The sequence below is a fragment of the Peromyscus maniculatus genome, chromosome 8 (genome assembly GCF_049852395.1).
Source record: "Peromyscus maniculatus bairdii isolate BWxNUB_F1_BW_parent chromosome 8, HU_Pman_BW_mat_3.1, whole genome shotgun sequence".
Taxonomy (NCBI): Eukaryota; Metazoa; Chordata; class Mammalia; order Rodentia; family Cricetidae; genus Peromyscus; species Peromyscus maniculatus.
In genome coordinates this window covers 52,984,956-53,005,090 of record NC_134859.1, presented here as the reverse complement: position 1 = coordinate 53,005,090, position 20,135 = coordinate 52,984,956, and the positions used below count along the sequence as shown (strand labels likewise).

The 20,135-nt window shown below is 49.7% G+C and overlaps 1 protein-coding gene across 2 annotated transcripts in view; it reads left to right on the top strand.

The window, feature by feature from the left end:
• Positions 1 to 20,135, top strand: part of Ntn1 (netrin 1) — a 202,685-nt gene that overhangs the window by 10,998 nt on the left and 171,552 nt on the right. The window contains exons 1-2 of one of the 2 annotated variants that reach the window (XM_006973498.4): positions 3,139 to 3,500; positions 3,948 to 5,029. In XM_006973498.4, the coding sequence (XP_006973560.1) occupies positions 4,012 to 5,029 (1,018 nt within the window). In that variant the 5' untranslated portion in view covers positions 3,139 to 3,500; positions 3,948 to 4,011. Of the gene's footprint in view, positions 1 to 3,138; positions 3,501 to 3,947; positions 5,030 to 20,135 lie in introns of those variants that run through there. The other variant, XM_015992368.3, reaches the window with a different exon arrangement.

Sequence of the window (20,135 nt, the reverse complement as noted above, 5' to 3'; positions counted from 1 at the left end):
TAGGTGACCATACTAAACATGGAAATCGCTGTCTCCCCATTCCCTGCTGACACCCATTGCCTAAGCTCGGCCAGCAGTGCAGAAAAGCCACAAGCCCTGGAGGGCACTTTCAAACTCGCTGTCCCTCCAACTTGTCACCTCAGACCCACGGAAAGCTCTCAGCAGGAACAGCATGCATGGTTAAAACTCTAGTGCTGTCTTTTAGGTACTCCAAGACGTCCCGAGGTCAGGGAGCTGAGCACCCCAATTTGTCTCTTTCAGACCCCTCCTTGACAGAATGTGTGTTCTCGGCTTGTCCTCTTATGGAGGGCTGATCACAGCGCCTGCCCCATGGAACTCACTGTCGTGACTATTATGGGGATGCTTGCTCATTATCTCACACTGTGTTCCCTTTATGAGGCCCCCCAGGAGAAATTCCTGTCTGATTTTAGTACCAAGAAGAGCTGTAATTCTCTTGAGCAAGAGGTCTGTTTTTATCTCATGGACACTGGGAATTGTGTAAGGGACATGGTCTCCTTTTCATTTTGGCTGCGGGAAAGCTTAGGAACAAGTGGGTAGCCCACCCACAGGAGGCGAATAGGCCATCCCAGGGTGCACTTGGCATTATTCCCGTGTCTACTTTGTCTTCCCTTAGCTTTTTCTTTCCTAGCTTTCCTTCCTCTTGTATTATAGAAAACTGAGACTGTATCAGCAAAGATAAGCCATCTCCATTTCAGGACATAACTGCTATTAACAATGTCTTCTAATGGACACTTTAAAAAAATAGAAACGACACTATAGTATGCATGTTTTATGTTTTTCCAATTTTCTTTTCCCAATGTTATGAAACTCTTTCCACATAATTAAATGTTCTTGAAATAATTAAAAATTTTCTGTGTAGCTTCAGCAGTTTCATAATGATAACTCGTATCTCTGTCAACTGCATGGCTGGCTTTCCATTATTTATTCACCTAGTTGCAGCATTAACAACTGAATCAAGGGCGTTCTGCATGCTAGGCAAGCACTCCACCAGGAAGTTACGGGGAGCAGCCCTGGTTTTATGTATGTTTACATAGGCAGATATGTGAGTTGGTGTGCTATGTAGTTACACTATGTATGCATATGTATTACACATTGTGATGTTCCTGTGTGTCAACTGATTTGATGCTCATAATCCTATGAGATAGAGATATTGATAGTTCCCTTTCATAGGTGAGGAAGCCAAGGCTGGGAAAGAGGCAAAGACTTGCCAGGGCCACACAGCTGAGACAGTAGTTGGATCCAGGCACGCTGGCTCCAAACTGTGCTCTTCTAAGTGCTCTGTGGCCTCCCAGCCTACCACGGAGATTTCAAAGTCCACCATGGTTAAACATTGCTTGTATTTCCTTTCACTTCATTTCTAATTTATGTTATTTTGCCAAGTTTTAAGTACCCTTGTAAGTCACCTGCAGTCCTCGCTACCACAAGGCGGCATAAACAAACAGCACAAAGTGGCAAATGACATAAGCAGGCAAAGCTAAACACAACCCCAGAGACTAAGAGGGAGTCCGGGCTGTCCCCGCAACGACATGGGATTTATTTCCTTGGGCTGTGGCAACCCTCCCCCCTTCTCCCCGGAAGATCTGGTTTGGGTGGCCAGCTCTCAGGAAGACCAGGAAGGAGGCCTTGGCCCAAAGGAGAATGAGCTGGGCCAGCCCAGCCCTGAGGCCCTTTCTTAGATTCTCAAAGTTTATGAAAAAAAAAAAAATGACACTAACAAAATGAAGCAGGCGACAGAGCTAATGCATGGAGCAAGGAAGCCCGTGGGCCAGAACCCGGGCTGGAGCGCTTCGTCCAGGTCTGTAATTGCATCACACATTTTACACGAGAAATAAACTTAACAGAAATTAGGCTTCCAACTCAACAGCCCTGGAGATTCTCACCCCTGAACTCGTGGGCTGTGGCTAACCAGACAGTCAAAGGTTACCGGTCTCATCCACAGTCCTTTTGTTAAGGTGACAGAGAGTGAAGCCAGAAGCTGGGTGGCCTGAGGACTCCTCACGAGACTATAATTGGCTGAGATTATCTATTTGACAAACGTGGAGAGAAAGCTCAGGATGCTTTGAGGTGGGGTATGTTGCCCAGGCGGGTCTCGAACCCCTGGGCTTAAGTAGCTCTCAAGCCTCAGCCTCTAGAGTAGCTGAAATGACAAGGACACACCATCCACAGGAGAAGACCGCCATCTCCGGCTACGAGCCCAGATGACTGTCTCCAGATTTGATATTTACTAGCCTGGGGATTTGGGGCAAATCATCCTTAGCCCCTGAGACCTCAATGTCCTCAGCTGAAAAATGGAGTCAATTGTTACTCTGCAAAGCTAGTGTGGGAATCTCCATAGGGACACTTTAAAAAAAACAGTAGCAAGGAAGTGTCGAGAAGTCAGCTCCAGGGGAGGACTGACCTGGCCTCACCTCCGAGGTTCTGGACCGACCTGAGTAGGCCACCTTCCAGGTGCGTCCTAGCTTCTTGGCCCTTAGCCTCGATCCACCACAGCTTACAGGCCTGGAAGGAAATTTCCTTCTTTACAGATGGGCCTAAGGCAGTGGCAACTCTGGGAGGTTTAGGCGCTGTCCCTTGTCGCCATACCCTAGGATCTCGGGGCGGAAGAACAGAGCACGTAGAGTTCACTGTCCCCATCCTGTTCCCCTTCCTCACGCCTCTGGGGGCTGAGTGGCCATAGGGGCACGGCCCTGCGCGCGGTGCCACCGGGGGCCACCAGGCTGGGTTAGAGGAAGGCCGGACCCCGGCGCAGAAAAGAAAACAAACACAGATGTGTTTGGCTGGGACTCGGGAGGGAGAAAGGCGTCCTCGCCCCCACCCCACCCCCCACAGGGTGCGCGCGGGCCCTGCCCCCTCTCCGGGGTTTCCCCCGGCGCTCCTCTCGCTTTCTCTTTGTCTCTACTGTTCTCTCTCGGGCTCCCAGGTTCCCACCCGCTCGCTCTCGCCCTCTGGAGCATCCCGGGCCGGTTGGCTTTAACTTTCTTCTTTCCCGGGGTTAAAACTTTGCTCGCGAGCGGGCGGCTGCTTGCCGACGTTATTGGCCGGCGCCCCGCCCGGCGGCCCCGCCCCCGCGCTCCCCTCCGCCCCCCAACTCCCAGCGCGAGTGGCGGCGGCGGCGGCGGCGGCGGCGGCGGTGGCGGCGGCGGCAGCGGCGGAGCCTTCGGGGGCGTGCGTGCGTGTGTGAGTGCGCGCCAGCGAGCCTGAGTGTGTGTGTGCGCCCCGGGCGCGGGCAGGGCAGCAGTCCGACCGACCGCGGCGGGAGTCGGGCGGCCGCGTAGTCACTCGGGAGGAAGAGGCGGCGGCGGTGGCGGCCGGGGCCGGGGCTGGGGCAGCGGCGGCCGCGCTGGGCATGGAGCTGGCAAACCCGCGCTGAGACAGGACGCGCCTGCTAGCCGCCAGCGAGAGGCTCTCTGCGGTCCGGCGCGCGGGCTCCCCGGCCGGGGCCAGGCAAACTTTTCTTTCTCTTTTGCCATCACTTAGAGGTAAAGTCCCCTACGCGGAGTCCTTACTTGGGGACGCGACTGGGGAGGGGGCATTTGAGAAGGACCCCAGGTGGCGGGGGGCGAAAGGGACGCTAGCCGTGCGGGATTGGGGGACCTGGAGCCCTGCTGCACCCGAGAGACTTAGGGAGCCAGGCGGGCATGGCTGTGGATGGGCAGACGGGCGCGGGCATGCCGCTCGGTTGGCGGGGAGACTGTGGGGAGGCCGGGGAAGCCGGGAGGAAGGGGAGCGGGCTGTGCAGTCTTAGAGGCACCCTCCCCCCCGCCCCCCGCGCTCGCGGGCTCCCGGGACTTTGGAGGAGTGAAGCGGGCAGCTCCGGGGTTGGTGCCCCAGGGAGCCCGGCAGTCGCCCGCCACTCCGCCGAGGGTTGTAGGGCGCGGGGCAGGCTGGCTGCTGGCTGGCTGAGCGCGGCTCCCCTCTCTCCGCAGGCGCCTGGTGCGGCGGGCGGACCGACTCCTCGGCGCGGCGGGGCCGGGGCAAGCTGGCCACGGCATGATGCGCGCTGTGTGGGAGGCGCTGGCGGCGCTGGCCGCGGTGGCGTGCCTGGTGGGCGCGGTGCGCGGCGGGCCCGGGCTCAGCATGTTCGCCGGCCAGGCGGCGCAGCCGGATCCCTGCTCGGATGAGAACGGCCACCCGCGCCGCTGCATCCCGGACTTTGTCAACGCGGCCTTCGGCAAGGACGTGCGCGTGTCCAGCACCTGCGGCCGGCCCCCGGCGCGCTACTGCGTGGTGAGCGAGCGTGGCGAGGAGCGGCTGCGCTCGTGCCACCTCTGCAACTCGTCCGACCCCAAGAAAGCGCACCCGCCTGCCTTCCTCACCGACCTCAACAACCCGCACAATCTGACGTGCTGGCAGTCCGAGAACTACCTGCAGTTCCCGCACAACGTGACGCTCACGCTGTCGCTCGGCAAGAAGTTTGAGGTGACCTACGTGAGCCTGCAGTTCTGCTCGCCGCGGCCGGAGTCCATGGCCATCTACAAGTCCATGGACTATGGGCGCACGTGGGTGCCCTTCCAGTTCTATTCCACGCAGTGCCGGAAGATGTACAACCGGCCGCACCGCGCGCCCATCACCAAGCAGAACGAGCAGGAGGCCGTGTGCACCGACTCTCACACCGACATGCGCCCGCTCTCCGGCGGCCTGATCGCCTTCAGCACGCTGGACGGGCGGCCCTCGGCGCACGACTTCGACAACTCGCCGGTGCTGCAGGACTGGGTCACGGCCACCGACATCCGCGTGGCCTTCAGCCGCCTGCACACGTTTGGCGACGAGAACGAAGATGACTCGGAGCTGGCGCGCGACTCCTATTTCTATGCAGTGTCTGACCTGCAGGTTGGCGGCCGCTGCAAGTGCAACGGCCACGCGGCGCGTTGCGTGCGCGACCGAGACGACAGTCTGGTGTGTGACTGCAGGCACAACACGGCCGGCCCCGAATGCGACCGTTGCAAGCCCTTCCACTACGACCGGCCCTGGCAGCGCGCCACGGCCCGCGAGGCCAACGAGTGCGTGGGTGAGTGGGGCGCCGCGGCGCCGCGGGCGGTGGGTGGAGACCCGGGCGGGGGCTCCCGGACCTCGCAGCGGCGGGTTTTCTGGAGCGCGGGCGCCAAGCGTCCGAGCATCGCGGGATTGTGGGTTGCTGGGACGTTACAGTTGCTGTGGGACGCGCGTTCCGAGACGTGTGGGACCTGGGAAGACTCAGAGCAGAGCAGTATGTCTGCTCCGGCAGCACTCGGTGTGGATGCCCGGGTGTGCATCCTCGTACCCACTTTGAAATCAAGACGCGGCTGGTGAAGTGCCACCAGAGATCGGGGGTGGAGGGAGTGACTTGGAGAAAATTTGCCGACAGGTCTTTCTAATCCCAGATCCAAACGGAAACACATTCACAGCCTTCCTCTCAGTTTGCTCAGTGCCTGGGGTTCACCTCCGCCCCACCCCCCTTTCCTAAGGCTGCAGCTGGGCGCGCGGTTGGGGACCAGGGACGTTCCAGAGCCAGGATCACAAATCCCTTGGGAGATGGCAAGGAACTCTTTGCAGCTTGGGACCAGTTGGGTACCCAGCAAATGTCACTTTTGCACTCTGCATTTGTCTTTTTATGGTTTGATCTTTTTCTTTTTCTCTTTTGAACAGCGTGTTCGTGTTAGCAAAAGGCGAGTGATGTGATTTCAATTAATTACTATCTACAGATTACAAAGGAGGCCTCAGTAACTATTTTAAACTAATCCAATCCTGGTCCAAAAAAAAAAAAAAAAGTCCACCAGATTTTTTTGTTAGCTCCGGGGTTTGGTGAAATTGAACAGTTTTGAATTAACTAAGGACCCTTCGTCTCGATATTTAATGGAGTTTCAACTCCTCTAAGAGCAATCTGACAAACCCGGTGCGGGTGAATCCGCCTGGGTCAGAAAGGAAGCTAAGAAAGGGTATGTTCTACGTCTAAAATGTGCAACTTTGTTGGTGCGGAAACTCCCAGGCATCAGTTTTTCCAGAGAGAGAGAGAGAGAGAGAGAGAGAGAGAGAGAGAGAGAGAGAGAGAGAGAGAGAGAGAGAGGCAGTGAGTCAGTCGACTTTTTCAGTTTTAGATGTAAATGTCTAAATCATTTATGAAAATCCTTTAGTCCATAACGTGCCATTTGGTGTGCATCTTTTGTGAACATACAGACACCCCCCCCCCAACCCCAGAGTCAGCGCAAGTCTCTTCAATCGCTTCCTTCGCCCTCGGAGGCACATTGCAGAGTTTGCTGGTCCCCACAAACACACGTTTTGAAGTCTGGTTCTGATTAATTGTGTCATGTTGTTGTCGAATAGTTTGTGCCTCATGACTGTGGATGCAGACTTTTGAGCAAGCCAATGGAAAACATGTCTCGGAGGGTCGGTGCACAGAGGCCCAGGCAGGCAGGAGCCCTGGTCTGCAGACGCCAGCCCTGGCTTCTTGTTGCTCTGCAGGGCCTCCCATTTAAAAAGGCAGCGTGTCCCAGCTTTTGCAGACCTAATTGAACATCCCCTAACCTTCAAGGGACAGAAGAAGTAGCTTCCAGTGTGAGACTTTTCAGGCATCTGTAAAGTAGTCACACCCAGACTTCGTGGTCTTGGAGAATAAAGTGCCTTTGATCTGTTCAGGTCCCTGGGAAATGTTAGTTTTTCCCATCTCTTCTCCTCTCTGCCTCTCCTCTCCTCTTTTCTTTTCGTCCTTTTGTGTGGAAAAACCCTTTATGGGCATTTAAAGGGATTCCCAGGGTTTTGCTATCACTTTTAGTTTGTGTGTGCATATGAACGATGACTTTGTATGGTCACCAGCGGGGTTTAATTGGGCAAACCTGAGTGGATACAATGAGGTGAATAGTATGGATTTGTGGCAAACATATTACCAGCTTGAAGGTTCCTCCTGTCCTTGGTGTTGGTCACCACCCCTCACTCCCTTCTCTGTCACTTAGGCTGTGAGGACACAACCTGCTATTTGTTATAATGATAGTCTTAGACATGAAATAACTTCTCCAGTTTAGGATTTTTGTCTTTCTACCAAAGCACTAACTGCACACAAATTGGATTGACCCCCCCCTCCTTTTTTTTTGCGCCAAGTTGAGCAATCAACATATTAACTAATGTAATTAGCAAGTGGTTTTTGTTCAAAACGTTTAATTAGGCCTAGTAAGTACATAATCTACATGACAAATGATCGGCTAACAATATTTTTTCAGGGTTTTACTGAGGTTATTTTAATTCTTCGTAGTTAAAGTATCTTTAAATCTTGCCAATTATTCAGTCATTTCATAAAAGTCAAGCCGACTCAACTCTGTTGAGGTTATTTATAGTTTCCTTTTTGAATAGATGTTCTGATACCTTGTAGATAGGACTGGGAACATCAGATTGAAGTTCCCATAAAATCTTAATTGAAGTCTTAGTGATTTTTCCATCATTCTGTTAGAAAGAAAGCCAACAAGGACAATTTAGGAGTGATTTACAGTCGAAGGTCCAGCTTTTTATGAAAAGGCCCTGTAGTGGAGATATGTGAATGAATTAGTATTTGACAGGTGTTCTGAGATACTGAAAGGCACTGTGCTAGGAGAAGCATTAATAAATCCTTCAGATACTAACTTTATACCTTCAGCAAACTCAGACCCCCCCCCCCATAATCCCATTTTGTGAATTTCACACTGTTGACACGAGAATTGAAGCTGCCCAGACTATTAGACTAGTTACAGCTAAGGCAAAGGGTTGCTTTTTTTTTTTTTTAAATTTAAAAAAAAAAATCAGTCTTGACAAAAATCAAGCAGCATCACTGCACTGTTCTGGTTTTTCTTTAAGAAGCAATTAAGATGTGATTTAGAATAGTCCTAAATGAGACAGTTCCCTAGGTTAGCCTCCACCCCTTCCTCAACGCGGACCCCACTGAATATCCTCCACCGAGGCCCAGGCCCAGAGATTCCTAAGCAGTGACTATATAGCTCATGTGTTTTCTTAGGTCGGGCCTTCATTTCCAGTCTCACTGCAAGGCAAGTTTCTCTACAGAGTAGACGTGAACTGCTGTGAAGGCCAATGTTTTCGATGCAGTTTTGAACTTCTGCTGGACAGAAAGAGCTCTTGAAGTAATATGAAAGAGGAGGCTGTGTATACCCTTACATCTTGGACGGCTCTCAGCAGAATAACCGGATACTTTCTTCCGACCATATGTAGCCGCAGCGTTCGCATGCTTTTCTACACATGTGCATTTACATTAACTGTGTGAAGAAGCACCCATGCATGGTGTGTGGGAGGAGGTGTACACTGGAGGGAAAATATACGGACAGTTTTACACCACCTGGATTGCTGGGCCCTCCCTCCCCCTCTTCTTGTTTTTTTTTTTTTTTTTTTTCCAAAAGAGCATCTGAAGACCATATTGTGTTTCATAAGTTACTGACATCAGTTTTAATCAATGTCCCCCTGACGTGGGAGCTGTGTTAGTATTTAGTGCCTGCTGAAGCATGATGTTTAATCTTACCATGGGGATGTCAACGTGAGCCTCTGCTTGGTGTGTGACAGGTTGAGATTATGAAAACTCGTTTTGCGACTCGCTCTATGGCTTTGCATTGCCTAGCTGTAACCCAAAACCCACACAAAAGGCGCCTCTGCAAGATGAGCACTGTGCCGGGCTGGCCTCCTATGGTCATGGGTACCTGCAACATAATGCTCAGAATTGTTTAAACATGGCCTTGAGGAGGGGAGCAGTCCAAACCCTGCAAGCCGCCCTGGGGCTTGGGGCACCCTTCTCCTTCGTCCAGCGAGGGAGGTTATGTTGGAGGAGCTGCCATGGGAAAAAAAAATCCAGTGCCCCTCTCCAGATCCTTGCTCTATCAGAATGGCCAAAAATGTTTGCTGGCTCCTATCTGTGAATGAGTGTATGTTTTTAATACTCATAGTAATTATTATAATTACTGTCATTATGATGATTAACTCTTGAGGGCTTGTTCTTTGCCAAGCACTCGCGTTAATTTAGTTATTTAATCGTTGTAATTCTACGAATAATGGGTACCATTATTGCCCTTATTTTAAGAGATGAGGAAACCATGGCCTAGAGACATTGCATGGTTTACTCAAAGCCCAGAGCCGATGGCAAAGCTAGGCCCCCGGCCTGTGGATGATGCTTCGGTTTATTGCAGGAGTTGTACTGCTTCCATATGGAATGGCTAGCGGGATGACTGAGAGAATGGATAAATGCATGTTATTTACACCCAGGAGGAAAGGCGGAACAACCTGTTACTTCTTGCTAGAACGGGAGGTCGCTTCCTTAGGTATGCTGGCTTATAGTAGACCATACTGTTATTATATTATATTAACGCATACTTAAACATGAAGTTGTGGTTGATTTCTCCTCTGTCATCACTGGTAGGCCCTGGTGGGAGCAGGGAACATTATAATTGAAGAAGAGGTTTTGTTTTTTTTTTTTTTTTTTTTTTTTTTTTGGTATTTGTTTGCTTGTATTGGTTGAACCTGTGTCTTTGTGCCGGCTTGATAAGCGCCTGGTTACCAAGCTGTGTCTCTCAGCTTGTGTTTATTTGTGTGGAGGTCAGGGAACAACTTGCTGAGTTGATTCTCTTTCTACTATGTGTTTCCTGTTGTTTGTTTGCTTTTCTTCAAGATGATCAGGACAGGTGGCAGGCTCCTTGACTCTCTTAGCCATGTCCTGGCTGGCCCGAATTTTTTGTTGTTGTATCGTTGCTTTTAAAAAAAATTTTTTTTTGACAGGGTCCCTCTTTGTAGCTCTGGCTTTCCTGGAACTTACTACACAGACCAGGCTGGCCTCTCACTCAGAGATCTGCCTGCCTCTGTCTCCCAAGGTCTGAGAAAGGGATCCGAGACTATGTCTGCCCTAATTTTTTTTTTTTTTTTGAGACAGCCTCGCTAAATTGCTCATGTTGATCTTAAACTTAGAGCCAAACCAAACCAACCAAATAAACAAACAACTTTTAAAAATGTTTTATTTCTTTTTATGTCTGTGAGTGTCTTGCCTGCATGTTGACAGATGCCTTTGGACCATCTGGGTGCTAGGAATCGAACCCAGGACCTCTGCAAGAACAATTGCTCTTAACCACTGAGCCATCTCTCCAGCGCCATGGCCCTGAACTTTTGATTTCCCTGCGCCAGACTCCCAGATAGCTGGCATGTCAAAATCTGTGTGTCACCACGCCCACATTATTTTAGCACCGCAGGGCTGGTCATCCTGTTGCTTCTCTGTGATATAGTAAAAACAAAACAAAACAAAACTCTAGGAGGTGGCTGGAGGTGTTGCTAAAAAGTGGAGTTTGTTGGAGAATGCAGTGTTCCAGTTAGATGCCGTGAGGACAGTCAGCTGCATAAGGCTGTCACTGTCACTGATCTCTCTAGGCCCAAGGCAGCTGGAGTGAGGTCTCAGCTGGGGTCCTCATTAGCGCCTGTGAGAGAGAGGAGGCTGCTCCCAGCTCTGTGCAGGGAAGGGAGGCAAGAAGTCAGGGCCAACCCTCTGGGGCCAGCAGGCCTGCATTCTCAGGCTCTGCCAAGCTCTCCTTTTAGCCCTGCCCAGACTCCTCTCTGACCTCCTCCTCCTCCTGGAGAAAAATGAGATCCTCGGAAAAGTATTCGAGACTTTATGTCCAGAGTAAATATTGGAAAGGCAGTGGGTTGCAATTCAGATGTTCCCTGGAAGGAATCCCCTCGTTTGCTGCCCACAGCTGGTATCGATATTTCCTTCTTGAGATGAGTTGTGCTTTTCATTAAGTAAATTTTTTGTCTTGGGATTAAACCAACATTGTATTCTTAATAGACTTTTATGTTTACACTTCAAAAGTCCACTGGGTTGTTATTCGTGTTATCTTGATGGCTTCTACAGTGTCTGCTATGCACACTGGCTGCACCAAATAAATGGCTCTCTGGGGAACAGGATTATAAAAGAACCTTATCTGTGGATGCACAAGGATGGATATTTTGTGAGCCAGTATTTTTTTTTCCCTTCCTTTCAGAAGCGACTACCATGCCTTGGGTTTCTGTAGCGCCTTTCTTTATGGGGAGACAAGAGGTCTTGGGGTTTTTTTTTTTAAATGTTCAGGACTTAAGCCTTACACTTAAGAGAGTAGCACACAGCATTTTGCCTGTCTTCTAGAATCCTCAGAAGGCAAGCATTGGTTTGGGTGGCCCGGGAACCGCAGTTTCCACCCACTCCCAGGTGGTTGTCAGGTTGAGTCCTGAAGACAGACCACAAACCCCTACCGAGAACCAGGCATTGTATGCGGTACTCTCTGTGCGCTTTGTTCAATTAATCAGATTGCCACAAGGAACAGAAGCCTTTCAAAAACAGATGTTGCTGCCACCAAAGGGCAGTTTGTATACACAGGGACCAAGTGGGAACTCGTCTGCAGGGCACATCGGAGAGAGCAGGGGGTATCAGAGGCATTTGTTTCTGAGGCTGATCACATAAAAGCCGTGTCCTATTATAACTGACTCCCAGGGACTGTGGCTCTGAATGGAACTTGGAATAAGTGAGCTGCACAGGCCAGTCTGCTGGACAGGGACATTTGCCTCAACGCTGTCTGTGGTCATGAGATTGGACTGCTGGGTTGGAGTGACTTTAGTTTTCCCATGTTCTTTTTCTTACTCCAAACATGTATAAACTCACAACTAGGTTTTCATTTCATTTATTTACTTTTGGTTTTTGAGATAAGGTCACCCTAGGTAGCCTGAGAAGCCTGAAACTTGTGTGTAGCCTGTGTCCCTTCTGAGTTCTGGGATTATAGGCATGAACCAGCCATACCTGGACCAGAAGTGGATTTTAATTTGCTTCTGTTCTTTTTGAGTTTTTGAATTTTGTTTTTAAGTGTGTGTGTGTGTGTGTGTGTGTGTGTGTGTGTGTGTGTGCCTGTAGAGACCAGAGGCAATGGATCTCCTTAGACCTGGAGTTACAGGTGGCTGTGAGCTGCTGGAGAGTGTGCATGCTGGGAGTTGAACTTGGGTTCTCTACAGAAGTATGTGCTTTTAACCACAGAGCCATCTCTCCAGCCCCCTTAATTTGCTTTTAAAATGTTTATGGAGCTGGAGAGATGGCTCAGTGGTTAAGAGCATATGCTATTTCCCCAGAGGACTGGTGTTTCATTTTCAGCACCCACCCCAAGTGGCTCACAGCTCTCTGTGACTCCAGCTCCAGGGGATCTGATGCCCTCTTCTGGCCTCCATGGTCATATAATCACATAGATAGACACACACAGAGACACACAGACACACAGACACAGACACACACACACACACACACACACACACGTAACTTGGGAGAAGGGTAAGTTGGTAAGATGCTTGCTACACAGATTGAGGACCTGGGTTCACATCCCTATAACCCATATAAAAAGCTGAGCATGGGAGCTTGTGTTCCCAGGACTCGGGGGTGGAGACAGGAGGATCCCTAGAGTGCACTGGCCAGCCAGTCTATTATTAGACTTGCTAAGCTACAGGTTCAGTGAGAGACTCTGTCTAAAGCCCAGGTGAAGAATGATTGAGAAAGACACCCAGAATCCACCTCTGGCTTCCAGGTACATGTGCACACACCATGAAAACATGTCTCTACACCTACATATTTACAGTTTATGCTTGGGCTAGTGGTGTAATTTAGAAGGAAATTTTGATTAGCATGCACAGGTCCTGGGTTTGAGTCCTAGACCTGCAATAAACTTAAAGAGCTTTATGCAAATTTCCCCTGATGTCCAGAGTCAGAGACCCATTCACTGGTCAGTTCTTTTTATTTATTTATTTTTATTTTGGTGGGGAGAAAGTTCTTGGGGGGCGGGGAGGGGTGTCAAACCTCTGACTTTGAGCATATTAGGCCAGTGCTCTACTACTCTACACCCCTAATGGTCAGTTTTTGTTTGTAGAAATATTGGTCCTGGGTTGGGGCGACACTTCACTGGGTAAAGCACTCGCTGTGTAAGTCTGCTGACTTGAGGTCAGACCCCCCCAGAACCCACATGAAGAAAGCTGCAGAAGAACAGGTCTCTACTAATGCCAGCACACCCACGAGGAGATGGATGGAAGGCAGAGGCAGAGAAGCCCGGTGTATGAAGTGGTGAACGAGATAGAGACATCCTACCTCCAGCAAACTGGAAGGTGAGGACCGAAAAGGTTGTCCCGTGACCTCCATCTGCGTGCTGTGGGACATACATCACTCACTCACTCACTCACTCACTCACTCACTCACTCACTCACAAGGAAATATCAGTCGTTTTTCCATTGTCAGCTCCTGGCAGGCGCTGGCTGGGTGTAGGTTCAAACCGGCACACGTTACTGATGTCAGTTCTGTCTTCTGATGGAGAGAAGGGCCTGTGGCCGTGGACTGATGAGATGTAGGATGTCTCTTGCTGGAACCTTTCTCTCTTTGTATAAACTGCTCTCCCCAGCCTCGTTCATGATGGATGCTTATTCTGAGGCAGCCTGCTGGCACTTCAAGCATGAGAGGAAACGGCGTATGAGGGGACAGGAGTGCCACCAAGGAGTGGAAAAGGGTCCTTTGCCATGACCTGTGTGAACTCCTCTCCCGGAAGTTGCTGGGTCATCTCCTTTTGATATTCATGCACTAGGTGGGTAGGTTGAAGTGAATTCACACTGCTGTACACATAGGCTTGTGATGAAGACCCAGGAGCTAGAAGACTCCTAAGTGGAGGAGACATCTAGGTTTCACAGAAGGTTGGCTTTTCAGAGTCAAAGTAAATTTGTTGGGTAAGAAACTTCCAAGGCAGAAAGTAATGCCTGGTACATCCCAACATAAGCAGAGCCTGGCTGGAAGAATGCGCCGTGAGTGTCTGTGGAGGATGCAGAACCAGCCTGTTTGAGATCTCAGATCTCTGTGTATATGGCCACATTTTAGTTGGGGGGAGGGGGCTTCCATTTCTTCCCCCTCCTGGATGTTGCTGAAGTTTTCTAGATTTTTTTTTTCCCCTTGAGATTCTTTTTTTCTGCCACAGATAAGATTATTAGTTGTCACGTTCAATTTTCACACATTCCAGAGGCTCCACACTTAAGTTAGACAATCTGTAGGACCACAGGCATCTTGCAAAGGGCTGGCTTTGGATAACTGAGTTCTAATTAAGGAGATGAGGTAGATCTCATAATTTCCTGAGGCCCCGTGTGTTGTGAGGCATTCCATATTTGAAGTCCCAAAGTGATGAACACTTCCTGCCTGCTAGATTGCCATTGGCAGGCTCCTGGCTTCATCTCTTCCCGTTTGGAGTGGTTGTGCTGAGTATGGTTGTATCCTGTATCCTCATGGAATATGTTCCAAGGCACCCACTTTGGTTGTCTGTAATTGTAGATAATCTTGAACCCCATGTTAATTTTTTTTCTATACCAGCCATGTCTATTCTGAAGTTCAATGTATAAACTAGGCATGAAAAATAGGGTGCATCTATAGTGATAATAAAAGTTAAATATGCTCTCTCACCATCAAAATATTGTACTGTGGGTCTTATCATCCTCACCATGTAAGTTTTTTCCTTCTATATTCGCAAAACTTTTCTCCCTTTAGCTTAAAGGAAATGTTTTGTGACATCTGGACATATCTGGATTGTGAGCATCACTTCTCTTGTACTCTGGGGTCATCGTTAAGTAAAGCAAGTACTTGAAAATGCACACCGTGGTCTTGACAGCAGACCTGATCACTGAGGTCTGGCCAAGTGATCAGCAGGTGGAATATACAGCCTGGAAGCACTGGATAAAGGCCTGGTTCCCATTCTCAGCAGTATGGGACAAGACAGCTGGAGATCCCGTCATGGTACCCAGTACAAATGTAACAATTGCTTATTTCTGGAATCTTCCACTTAATTATTTGGTCCTGAAACTCCAGAAAGCAAAACCTTGGGTGATGGGAGATGACTCTACCTAGCAAATGCACCCCCCCTCCACCACCAAAAAAAATCTGGAGCCAACACAGGCTTTGCCAATTAATTACAGCATGCTCTCCTTCTTCTGAGTCCAGAAATGATCTTATAGTACCAGAACTACATGAGATGAAAAACAAACAAACAAACAAACAAAAAAACCAAAACTACTTGCTATGTTTCATCATAGACTGTTTTCCTTGATCCTCCTTCCCCATTGCCCAGACCTTCAGACAAGTACCATAAGTTGGTGTTTTGGGAACGTTTACTGTTGAGGTGGGTCTGTTTGGTCTGGGCATGTAAGGAATATAAAATAAGATACTCCTTTCATTATTGAGACTGTGTACATAGAAAAGGAAACACTTGTCCACATGGATGGGCCCCTTCAGAGTCAGGAGCTCTGCCCCATATCCAGAGCACAGGGGAGGCTCTGAGGGTCTCCGGGGGATGCAGAGTTCAGGTTTGCCTCCCCTACTTGGGAGAGATTGGATGTATGTCCGAGTAATGTTTTCCTCCTGAACTTGTTCTGATGGAGTGTTTTTATTTTCTATCATGCCAAGAATTTGAGAAACCACAGTTCCCTGAAAAGTGTGGTCTTCCCAGAATGTCAGCACCAAGCAGGTGCTCCCAGCTGCAGAGGATGTTTTCGGACAAAAGCTTGTCACTGCTCAGCTTGGGTGGGACCCAGGTGGTTAGGGCTTTCTGGAGCATCTCCTGTAAGTTGTTCGCTCTAGTCAAGACCGAGTCTGTGTGATGTTGAGAGGCAAGCACGCTTCAGAAGCCACACAGCCTCGGTCGGGTCTTTGCTCACATTCAGGCTGGTGCAAAAAGTGCTGAACAATAACTCTCCAAACCCAGCATGAAAAAGGAAACACATTGTGTTCACAGATACAGAATTTGGCATCAGAAGCATGAAAGTACCTTGGGGTTGGGCGGTCTCCCGGCAGGGCTCTTGGACACAGGCCCCCTGCCCACAGCCCCTGTGGTCAACGTTTTTCTCCCGGAAGCCAGACCTCAGAGGTGGGCAGATTGAGAGCCAGCTCCTTCTTCCCAGACACAACCCTGTCTCACTTTGTGGCTCGATCCTGGAGAAAAATTCACTGTGAGAAAGAGCTCAGCCTCTCAAGCTGCCATGAGGAAGGAAATTACATCTCTTTCCAAGCCACAAAAATCAGCCCTTAGGAAACCACAGTTTCGGGCAGATTGGCCTTCATGGTACCCAGATATGCTAGGGAAGAGCAAGGCTGAGCATTCCTCTTGTGTTTCTTACTTAGGTCACTGTCCAAATCAAGGGTAGAGAGCTGTGTTTGTTCTAAATGAAAGATATCTTCTGGAAAAGCAAAGCTCTGTCCTTCGTGATCCACGGAACGTTCTTGTTCTGAACCAGGGTCAGGGAACACAGTGTTCCATTTAATAATGTATGAGGTCTCAAGATAGATGTGGGGGATTTTGATAAAGAAACCCCTTTCTGGCCGGGCAGTGGTAGTGCACGCCTTTAACCCCAGAACTCGGGAGGCAGAGCCAGACGGATCTCTGTGAGTTCGAGGCCAGCCTGGGCTACCAAGTGAGTTCCAGGAAAGGCGCAAAGCTACACAGAGAAACCCTGTCTCAAAAAACCACCACCACCACCACCACCACCACCACCACCACCACCACCACCACCACCACCAAACAACAACAACAAAAATCCCTTTCTGTCGTTTGGTGCTTGGATCTAGATCCCAGCCCGCACAAGGACCTTCAGCTCTCTGTGTGGATTGTCTGGTAGCCTGGAGGTTCAGCTCGAGAGCACGGCACACTGACTGAGCCTTTAGAAGGCCTCAGAGGAGGGGTATGGAGGCGGGTGTTGATTGCAGACTTAGGGCATGGTTGCTATGACCTATTCTAAGCACCTTGTAAAAAATCACCTCGGTAAGTGCTATACCAGCCCTATGAGGCTGGTTCTGTAATTAATAAGTAAAGTTCTTTGGGACATTACAGCACATGACCCCTCAGTGCTCAGCTCAATGACATGTCACTCTGTGCTCACACTGGCATAACCAGTGCCCCCCATCAGGAACATGCCGGCACTCTGGAAGCTGGTCTGCAATCCCTGGAGGGCACCATGCCCCTTGAAGCCCACCAAGATTGGGTTTTAGTTTGTAACTTTGTGTAGATAGGATTGCTTTCTGGATTTTTAGGTTGATATCACCCTTGAGGTGGTTAATCCAGTGTGTCGTAATGATTCTTGAGCTTTACTTACTTCCCAGAGTTTGGTGATGTTAAGATTATCACGGTGTCTTGCTGCATTCCACACAGAACAGGGTATATTTGTTTTTTCTGGGTTTGCTCTCCTAAAGAACAAACAGCTGTGACCATACTCATCCTTGTCTTTTGAAACATGTAGGAATGAACTTCTGCCAGGGATATATGAAAAACTGGAATTGCTGGACCCCAGAGCATGGAGGTCTGGTCAGCTTTAGTAGACAGTGGCAGTGCATTTGGTGGAGAGCAACTAACTGTATGGCTTTACATCCATGCGGCCATTTCCCAGGTGAAGAAGCTGAGGCTAGGCAGCGTGTCCAAGGTCATACGGCGTGTGGGATTTAGAAACCTGACCTCGTGGCTCTGGAGTCTTACTTTGCCTGACTGTGCGTCGTCGTGGCCCCTCATCTTTATTCCGTGTCCAGCCTGGCAGGAGAAACTGTTCATACTGGGAAGCACAGGAGGCTTCCCGGGGTTCTTCTGCTGCGCCTCGAGTCCCTGTCTTGTGAAGTGCGTTATTGGACTGCTAAGGCCCTGATTAGCTCTGACACTGTGTATGTGGTGTGCACAGTGCACTGAGCCATCCCACCCCTCCAGTGTTTGCAGCCCGCCCCGCCCCACCCCTGCCCCCCAGCTCTGCATTGCAATGTATTTTCTGTCCACTCCTACTGGGGGTCCCTCAAAAGACGGTTGCAGCCCCATTTGGAGGATCTCCTCTAGCCTTCCCTCCAAGGTAGTTTCCTTCCCTGAGATTCACCCCCAAGTGCCTCCCATTTCTCGTTGGCGATGACATGGGCCTCTTCCGTCTTTGCCCTCCCATGTGTTGGCCAGCCAGATTGTGTGTGTTCAGCTGGCTTAATTTTCACAGAGTGAACACACCTGAGTGTCTGTGCTGAAATCCGGAAATAAGATATTTCCAAAAGGCCCTTAGTTCCCTCCTGACCACTGACACTCCAGTGTAGCCAGGGCTTTGACTGCTCACACCACAGCGTTTTGTCTGTGCTCTTATTTTGGAGGGAGGGTCTCACTTGGTAGGTAGCCTAGGCTCTCCTTAGACTCCAGACCCTCTTGTCGTAGCCTCTCCAGTGCTGGATTATAGGTGTGTACTGCCATGCCGGGTCCTTCAGTTCAGCCTGCTTTTGAGCTTTATATAAATGAAATCATACTGTGTGTTCTCTTCAATATTGATGTCTTTTGCTCGGCATTTTTCCTGTAAATGCCTTCAGCGTGGCTTCTCCTATGGTCCTGGTTAGTTTGATGGATGATCTCAGGTTCTTGGGAGCACGGATTCTCCTCCTCATTTTGTCTGCTGACCTCTGCTCATGGTGAATGATTTCCTTATGTGTTTTGTACTTTCTGACTGCCAGCTTATTTTTATTTCAGATTTTGTGGAAATCCCTCTGGTCTCAGTTATGAAAATGACCCAATGTTTTTGCATTGATTTTTGCCAAAAAATTGGACTTGGACCAGATTTTTCATTAATTAATTAATTAATTAATCACCTTGGAAATTATTATTTCAAACAGGGAAGAGCATGCATGTGATCTCTAAACTTGCTCAGGCCTGATGTTTCATTTCCCCCTTTCTGAAGACCTTCGACAACACAGAGACTTCGGGATAAAGACCTTTAATATCCCACACTCAGAGTGTATTTGGAAGGTCCCGGTGTTTGTCACCTGGCTTAATGCTCCAGTTGCCCACCTGCCACCGTGCGGGCCTATTCTCAATGCCAGGCAGCGGTGACTTTTGCCTATGGCAGTTGCCTGCCAGTTCCGTGGAGCACCCCGAGTGCAGACAGTGGCTGTGGGTTCTACCTGGTTTGCCCCCTGCTTCTCCGCAACTCTTCTGTTCTCCACCAGCCAGATGCTTACTGTGCTAGACAGACACACTCCTTACATTCCTGCCACTGGCGCTTTTCTGTGGGCATCAGGTGTGCACGATGTCGTGTCTTCAAATAGCACCCTGTGGTGACATTCACCCCATCTTCCTCAGTATTGCCAGCAGCGCCCCCATCCACGGCTGTCTGTTTATCCCTGCCCCCACATCATCTTTATCCTGATCTCCTTTTTCCTGTAACACTTACATCACCTTCTGACATAGAAGTTAATTTACTCATCATGTCTGTATTCCGATCCTTCCATTTACTCTTTCTCGTTTGTTTGCTTTTTGAGACAGGGTTTCTCTGTGTAGTTTTGGTGCCTGTCCTGGATCTCGCTCTGTAGACCAGGCTGGCCTCGAACTCACAGAGATCCGCCTGGCTTTGCCTCCCGAGTGCTGGGATTAAAGACGTGCGCCGCCACTACCCAGCCTCTTTTTGTCTTTAAAGACACATATATATGTATGTCTATATGTGTCTGTATGAGTGTGTGTGCCCATGTGTGTGCAGGTGTGTGTACACACCGTACAGACAACATGCATACAGAGGCACACTGAAGCCAGAAGAAGGCGTCGGGCACCATCCATCACTCTCTGCCTATTCTTTTGAAGCAGGACTCTCCCTGAATCTGGGTCTTACATTTTCTTGGCTGGTTTGGGGGCCAGTGAGCTCCAGTAATCCTATAAACATTTTCTGGGTGCCTGGCTTCTTATATGGGTGCTAGGATCTGAACTCTGTCCCCATGATTGTGCAGTAAGCACTCTCTAGCCTCCTCACCCATCCCTGCTTGCCCCCCTACCTGCTTGTTTTTCAGACAGAATCTCACTGTAAAGCCTGGAATGTACTGGAACTTGTGTGGACCAGGTTGGCTTTGAACTCAGAGTAGATCATCCTCCTGCCTCTGCCTCCTGAGTGTTGGGATGAAAGGAATGCGACGCCACTTTGGGAAGATTTATTTTATTTTTAATTATGTGTATATTTGTATGTCTCTGTGTGGTTTTGTGCCTGTGATTGCAGGCGCCCATAGAGGCCGAAGGTGTTGGATCCCCTGGAGCCGGAGTTATAGGCGTTTGTGACCCCCCCCCCCCTGTGTAGGTACTTGGAACTGAACTCAGGTCCTTTAGCCTCCAACTTAC